Source organism: Electrona antarctica (assembly GCF_951216825.1).
Source record: "Electrona antarctica genome assembly, chromosome: 2".
NCBI lineage: Eukaryota > Metazoa > Chordata > Actinopteri > Myctophiformes > Myctophidae > Electrona > Electrona antarctica.
Window position 1 is genome coordinate 5,249,386 of NC_136807.1, and position 8,015 is coordinate 5,257,400.

The following is an 8,015-nucleotide window of genomic DNA, read 5'->3' on the forward strand; positions in this document are numbered from 1 at the left end:
TGTGTACACGCTGCCACGAGTCCAAGATAATGTAACTCCCTGAATATTCTTTCACGTTGACAGTATCTGCATGATTCTGTGTCCTGCAGGTCTGGTCGTCCTGTCAGCATCATGGTGGTGTTCAACACTCCCAGCTCCCTCAGTAAGATCTCCTGGGTCAACCGACTGCATCTGGCCAAGATTGCCCAGAGTAAGTGCTGTACCTGCCTAACGAATCACTGAACCTGCATATTAACAACCCATTTTGGGGCGGGAACCCCTTTTGGTGGCTATTGAAAAATAGCAGATCTACAAGCTCATAGCGCGCCACCGAGTGGCGCGCTACGAGCTTGTAGGTCTGCTATTTTTGAAAAATCGAAGAACGACTGACATAGAAACATAGCTTTTTCAGAAAACTGTCAGGATATAGAAGACATTTTTAGAATCTGATCTCAGGTCAAAATGGGTTAAGAGGAGGGTGCTCGGGTGGAACAGTGGTAAAGTAGCTTCCCACCAGCGCAGAGTCTGGGGGTTCTAATCCACCGCGGATTTGTTGAGCGTCGATACGAACATAATGGGCCCAATGGCCCGTTTTCAGGAGGGAAACCTGGCAGGGTGCGTGATATTTGTCACTACACGTTCTGTACTCCTATGGGTTGGGCCGTCCCATAATATCATTTATACAGAACCAAAAAAAAAAACGTTTAATGTGCATATAAAGGCAATCAATATTCATTACAATTATGGAAAGGCCATCTGGTAGACATAATGTTTTATGAAGTTATTTAAACGAAGACTGAGCTTCTCAGGCAGGTTGTTCCAGATTTAAGGAACCCTGGAAAGACCTAAGGAACAGCCAGCAGTGCCTAAGGAGCTCAGGATGCACACAGCCTTGTAAGGTGTTAACTCTAAAATCAGTACTCAAGAGCCAGGCCATGAAGTACCATACCGTCTTGGGGTTACAGCCAGTTTCGTAGAGCTGTGTGTGTGCATGGTGGTCTGTTTTAGTGTGATAATTCCCACTTCATGAGTTGTTTTCCTTTGACAGGAGAGGAGAACACACCAGGCTGGGATTGTCCCGAGGACGATGGAAGGACCAGAGCTCCATTCTGGTGTCCACTGTTGGCCTGTCGGTTACCCATATTTACTAACAAAACACAGGTGCCCAAGGTAGGCACATTTGATGTTCAAAAAACCTTTTTTTTAAGACATTTCTACTTTATTAAAGCAATAAGTCACAAGCGGTCTCAGGTTACCTTGTATTTTAGAATGGCTGAGAGGCGAAGCCAGTTACTGCCAAGGCCCTGCTATATGTTCAATAACAATAGACTAGTTACTGCCCAAGGCCCTGCTATATGTTCAATAACAATAGACTAGTTACTGCCCAAGGCCCTGCTATATGTTCAATAACAATAGACTAGTTACTGCCCAAGGCCCTGCTATATGTTCAATAACAATAGACTAGTTACTGCCCAAGGCCCTGCTATATGTTCAATAACAATAGACTAGTTACTGCCCAAGGCCCTGCTATATGTTCAATAATAATAGACTAGAGGTGAAGCCAGTTACTGCCCAAGGCCCTGCTATATGTTCAATAACAATAGACTAGAGGTGAAGCCAGTTACTGCCCAAGGCCCTGCTATATGTTCAATAACAATAGACTAGTTACTGCCCAAGGCCCTGCTATATGTTCAATAACAATAGACTAGAGGTGAAGCCAGTTACTGCCAAGGCCCTGCTATATGTTCAATAACAATAGACTAGTTACTGCCCAAGGCCCTGCTATATGTTCAATAACAATAGACTAGAGGTGAAGCCAGTTACTGCCCAAGGCCCTGCTATATGTTCAATAACAATAGACTAGAGGTGAAGCCAGTTACTGCCCAAGGCCCTGCTATATGTTCAATAACAATAGACTAGAGATGAAGCCAGTTACTGCCCAAGGCCCTGCTATATGTTCAATAACAATAGACTAGTTACTGCCCAAGGCCCTGCTATATGTTCAATAACAATAGACTAGAGGTGAAGCCAGTTACTGCCCAAGGCCCTGCTATATGTTCAATAACAATAGACTAGAGATGAAGCCAGTTACTGCCCAAGGCCCTTCTATATGTTCAATAACAATAGACTAGAGATGAAGCCAGTTACTGCCCAAGGCCCTGCTATATGTTCAATAACAATAGACTAGAGATGAATCACTTCAAACACTGCAACACTAAAATGCCATATTCAGCTACTAGAAAGTAAGTTCAGGTTTTATAGCAGAGCACTGACTTTCTTTGGCTTGCCATCAGCCCATTGTAGTCAGAGACATTCAGGTTTCTTTGGCTTGCCATCAGCCGATTGTAGTCAGAGACATTCCTCACATCTGTTGGCACTTGGCACCTGACTTGGCCCACTCATCAGCACCATAACGAGACGTCAGTAGATCTGCTAGATCACAGCGGGCCCTCGATGGCATGGGTGGGCGGCCGTGGGCCCCAAGAGACTCTGGGTTAAATAGCTCTATTCTGATAGCAATCATTGTAATACAGAGTTTTTTGTTTGTACATTTGTACACCCTGAGTTAAATTAACAACAATTCCACTGTTCTTCATGTTTTCATGTCGTTGCAGCTGGAAGCAGCTCTTCACAGTCCAGCCCAGTGTGCCCTCCTGGGTTTTGGTGCAGCCAGTACCTCGCTTCCACAGGGCTACCTCTGGGTGAGTGTCCATTTACAGCCCATACAGTACACAGTCAAATCCTGAGCATTACTTCACCCTTTTTACACTTTCAGAGTTAAATTCACACTCAGGATGTTGATGAGTTGTCAAATAATTATACTGGGCAATATATTGACAACTATCCATATCATAATATAAAACTAGATATTCTCTGGCATTTGGGCATGATTGTTATCTTTTACTAGTTTAAATGGTGGCCTTACAGTAGATTGATGCAATTTTCTGAACTTACCTGGATGTTATTGTACATACATTCATACTGTCCAGCCCTAGTACACAATTACGCTTCAATGCAGCTATAGTTCAGGCAATGATGTTTGGCTAACGTTCTCCTCTGAATAGGGATGCTATGGTTCAAGTCGTTAATGTTAACAAAACAAATAAACTAACTCTGAGGACCCCCTGGTGGTCCTGGAGCTCCTCTCCTTACGAGAGACTTTATAACTGACCCGGCATTCATGAACACATTTTGTTGTGTTTGATTTGACATGATCAGGTGGCCAGTGGAGGTAAGAGTCAGAGCCAAGGCCAACTGGAGATCTTCTCCCTCAACCACACGACACCCCGTCTGGTCAAGTCCATCCAGGTGGGAGCCCCGGTCCTGTGTCTGGAGTATGTGACCGAGCACTGTCCCGCCACGGAGGGACAGGAAGCCCCTGCCACGGAGGGACAGGAAGCCCCCCCCGCTGCAGCCAAGACGGGCAATACCATCTGTGTAGGCCTGCAGGATGGCAGGTGAGTCAAATGATCCCCTACCAAGGGGCCAGTAAGGCTATTCAACGTTGAAGCACTCGGCCCTAGTGGTAGGAGGAGGGACTACAGGCGGACCCGTGGATTCATGACCGGGAAACCCCGTGCAGCTGGGCTTTAACATTGAGCGCTCGGTTGCACTTCCGCATTTGACCACCAAAATTTGGTGGTCAAATGCGGAAGTAGACGTTCTGAGACGGTACTTCCGGCAGTCTTCCGGGTGCTTAAAAACGCCACTGAGCAACTTCCACTGACATGTATAGCTGGGGGGGCGGAGCTTCGCGCCAGTTCAGTCTCTATCCTTTTATATACTCTATGTCCCCTACTCAGTAAAATCCTCATTCATCAGGGTTGCCCAAAAGGTAGATGCCTAAAATGTAGGCAACATTCAGCCACTAGGTGTTGCCCTCCACTCGGTCCAAATCACAACACAAGGCAGCAATAATGCATTGGTAATGTGTCGACTACATCGAAAGAAATACCTTTCTCAACAAAAAAAGAAGCAATATGGTCAATAGTGGCCATCAGCTTGCAGAAGTTGCAGAGGTTTATAAAAACTCTATGGATGGAATTTTCTTTTTATTATCCACAGCACCCTATCAATATCACATTTAACTTTAAAGTGTGTACAATTTTGTATGTCTGCACTCTCAATGTTACAAATGGACACCACTGAGGATGTTACTGTGTACTCAGCATGTTATGGACAATATGTCAGTTCTCCAGCTTAGTCATTCTTTGTATTTATCGAGCAACAAAACAAAGCCATAGTTTTTCAACACGCCACGCACAAGTTGTGAGTTTGCCTTTGTGAATACGCTGTTGAGAAGTCTTTTCTTGGGGGTGCAGACTAGTCATTGGTTAGACATGGGTTAAGGTTAGGTTTAGGTGTGCTGCCCCGTGGGAGGTTAGGTTTAGGGTGAGGGTTTGAGATAGGTATGTAGTTGGAGGACTAATGACTGGTCTAACCGATGACTAGTCTAAACCAAAAACTGTCTAAACTAAGTACTGCACCCCTTTCCTTGACCATGCCAGCATCCTGGTGTACGGTAGCATGGACACGGCTGTCCGTGGGAGGTTAGGTTTAGGGTGAGGGTTTGAGATAGGTATGTAGTTGGAGGACTAATGACTGGTCTAACCGATGACTAGTCTAAACCAAAAACTGTCTAAACTAAGTACTGCACCCCTTCTCTTGACCATGCCAGCATCCTGGTGTACGGCAGCATGGACACGGCTGTCCAGTGCCTGCAGAGGTTCTCCAACCCCGATGGCTGTCCAGTGCTGTGCCTCAAACACTCGGCGTCCTTCCTGTTTGCCGGACTGGCCAATGGAAAAGTGGCTGTGTACCACAGACAGGCTGGAGGTGAGTGAAAAGTGGCTGTGTACCACAGACAGACTGGAGGTGAGTGAAAAGTGGCTGTGTACCACAGACAGACTGGAGGTGAGTGAAAAGTGGCTGTGTACCACAGACAGACTGGAGGTGAGTGAAAAGTGGCTGTGTACCACAGACAGGCTGGAGGTGAGTGAAAAGTGGCTGTGTACCACAGACAGACTGGAGGTGAGTGAAAAGTGGCTGTGTACCACAGACAGCCTGGAGGTGAGTGAAAAGTGGCTGTGTACCACAGACAGGCTGGAGGTGAGTGAAAAGTGGCTGTGTACCACAGACAGCCTGGAGGTGAGTGAAAAGTGGCTGTGTACCACAGACAGGCTGGAGGTGAGTGAAAAGTGGCTGTGTACCACAGACAGACTGGAGGTGAGTGAAAAGTGGCTGTGTACCACAGACAGACTGGAGGTGAGTGAAAAGTGGCTGTGTACCACAGACAGACTGGAGGTGAGTGAAAAGTGGCTGTGTACCACAGACAGACTGGAGGTGAGTGAAAAGTGGCTGTGTACCACAGACAGACTGGAGGTGAGTGAAAAGTGGCTGTGTACCACAGACAGCCTGGAGGTGAGTGAAAAGTGGCTGTGTACCACAGACAGCCTGGAGGTGAGTGAAAAGTGGCTGTGTACCACAGACAGACTGGAGGTGAGTGAAAAGTGGCTGTGTACCACAGACAGCCTGGAGGTGAGTGAAAAGTGGCTGTGTACCACAGACAGACTGGAGGTGAGTGAAAAGTGGCTGTGTACCACAGACAGACTGGAGGTGAGTGAAAAGTGGCTGTGTACCACAGACAGACTGGAGGTGAGTGAAAAGTGGCTGTGTACCACAGACAGCCTGGAGGTGAGTGAAAAGTGGCTGTGTACCACAGACAGCCTGGAGGTGAGTGAAAAGTGGCTGTGTACCACAGACAGACTGGAGGTGAGTGAAAAGTGGCTGTGTACCACAGACAGACTGGAGGTGAGTGAAAAGTGGCTGTGTACCACAGACAGCCTGGAGGTGAGTGAAAAGTGGCTGTGTACCACAGACAGGCTGGAGGTGAGTGAAAAGTGGCTGTGTACCACAGACAGCCTGGAGGTGAGTGAAAAGTGGCTGTGTACCACAGACAGACTGGAGGTGAGTGAAAAGTGGCTGTGTACCACAGACAGACTGGAGGTGAGTGAAAAGTGGCTGTGTACCACAGACATACTGGAGGTGAGTGAAAAGTGGCTGTGTACCACAGACAGACTGGAGGTGAGTGAAAAGTGGCTGTGTACCACAGACAGACTGGAGGTGAGTGAAAAGTGGCTGTGTACCACAGACAGACTGGAGGTAAGTGAAAAGTGGCTGTGTACCACAGACAGACTGGAGGTGAGTGAAAAGTGGCTGTGTACCACAGACAGCCTGGAGGTGAGTGACTGTCACCGAACCATACTGTATGTACGGTGCCTTCTGCCTCTACATAACACTGATGTTAAACAGAGCAAAGGACCAAATAACTTGAGAGTTGGAAATGTATGGAGTCAAGAAGAGAAATTAATATTGTACTGTCCCCCATTTTAACTGTTTATTTATTACTTTTCAAGACACCCAGGGAGACCCTGTGTTCAATAACCATCTTGTAAATGTATACACATTGAGCTGAGACGGGCACCTTCCCGTCTCAGCTCGCAATGTTTGTAACAGTTGTGACAGACAAACCATGCTGTAGACACAGAGCAGACCATGCTGTAGACACACCATGCTGTCGACACATTGCAGAGCTGTCAGACATATTGAAAGAAAATCACTGTCACAAGAGAAGCAACTCCTTTGCAAACAAGTTGAACTGAGCATGATCGATGGACAGTGCTGCTAGGGAATTGGCCGGCATCCATCACCGTGGACTTGTCTTGTCTTTCAGGGAGCCTCTGGGATCCTGAGACCTGCAGGCTGGTGACTCTGGGTACTGCACCCGTCCGTACCCTCCTCACCCTGGAAGACTGTGTGTGGGCCAGCTGTGCCAACCGAATCAGCGTCATACAGAAATCTAGCCTCCAGATGCAGGTGGGCATCTGCACAAACCCAAAGCATTGGCCATAAAACGCAGACTCTTAAGCTTGATTTATACTCTCTCTACATATTAAGCTTCATAAACAGTTCAACAAATAATGTTGAAATGCAAACGTGCAGTGTATAAAAGAAAACCCAAGAAAAGCATTATCCACCATATTTTGGGGATCAGTTCCTTTCTAGAGAAAATGACAATCTTTCTTGAAAAAGTAACATTTGAGACATGTTGGTTTCATGAAATGATCAGATCAGATGTCAAAATATGTATTAGTAAATATGTTCATGTTGTCTTTAACTTATCTTGTCTTGTCTTATACTGCAGAGTTTTGAAGCCCATCCAGACACGTCGTCCAGTGTGAGTCACATGATGCGCTCTGGTGGTGGGGTGTGGATGGCCTTCTCTCAGGGATCCTCCATTCACCTCTTTCACACTGAGACCCTGGGACACCTCCAGGAGATCAACATCTCCACGCGCTCGGCACATCTGACCGTAGGCAAGTTGGTGGGATCATGGCAATTTAAACCAACAAGGTCTTGTTGTATGTCTATATTTAATTTTCAATTATATCCAATTTTGGGGGACTTGTTTGTGTTAGTTACTCCATCATCTGCAATCTGTCTGCAGTGGGTTTGTTATGCGAACATGCAACGTACAAAACGTAAACCCCAAAAAAGTGTCAGCGCAGTCACATCGATTTTTATATTCCAGGCCAGGGCACAGTCCAGGTCAGCAGTTTGCTGATCTACCAGGGACTGCTATGGGTTGGCACTGCCCAGGGTCTGGTCCTCACCTTTCCTGTTCCCACACTGGAGGGCATCCCAAAGATAACGGGTGAGAAAGGGCTCAGCGTTGGGAGAAACATCACACGTGAATAATGTTTCTCAAATGATGTGTTGTAATTACAGATTATTATGTTTCTGATATACAGTATGTACAATTAAATGTGTTGTCTTTTGGTGCCTTCTGGGAGTAAAATGTTTCCCAGCTCCACCAACCTGGAGTACAATAACACTGGCATCTATCCTACAGTTACTGTGGCTCTGGCAGTGTTTCAGAATGGCAACACACCAGAAAATGAACTGAATAGTCTACTGCCATACTTTCAGTTTATTTGAAATAATGAAACTTGAAATCTGAGTACCTCATACCTAAT

The 8,015-nt window shown here is 46.4% G+C and overlaps 1 protein-coding gene across 1 annotated transcript in view; it reads left to right on the plus strand.

Annotated features, from left to right (window-relative positions):
- The window catches only part of LOC306937766 (rho guanine nucleotide exchange factor 10-like protein), a 45,608-nt gene that overhangs the window by 35,523 nt on the left and 2,070 nt on the right, over positions 1 to 8,015 (plus strand). Inside the window, exons 20-27 of the mRNA XM_079521710.1 lie at positions 90 to 190; positions 1,028 to 1,149; positions 2,595 to 2,681; positions 3,199 to 3,437; positions 4,658 to 4,815; positions 6,713 to 6,855; positions 7,184 to 7,355; positions 7,571 to 7,693. Coding sequence (XP_079377836.1) covers positions 90 to 190; positions 1,028 to 1,149; positions 2,595 to 2,681; positions 3,199 to 3,437; positions 4,658 to 4,815; positions 6,713 to 6,855; positions 7,184 to 7,355; positions 7,571 to 7,693 — 1,145 coding nt within the window. The remainder of the gene's footprint in view (positions 1 to 89; positions 191 to 1,027; positions 1,150 to 2,594; positions 2,682 to 3,198; positions 3,438 to 4,657; positions 4,816 to 6,712; positions 6,856 to 7,183; positions 7,356 to 7,570; positions 7,694 to 8,015) is intronic.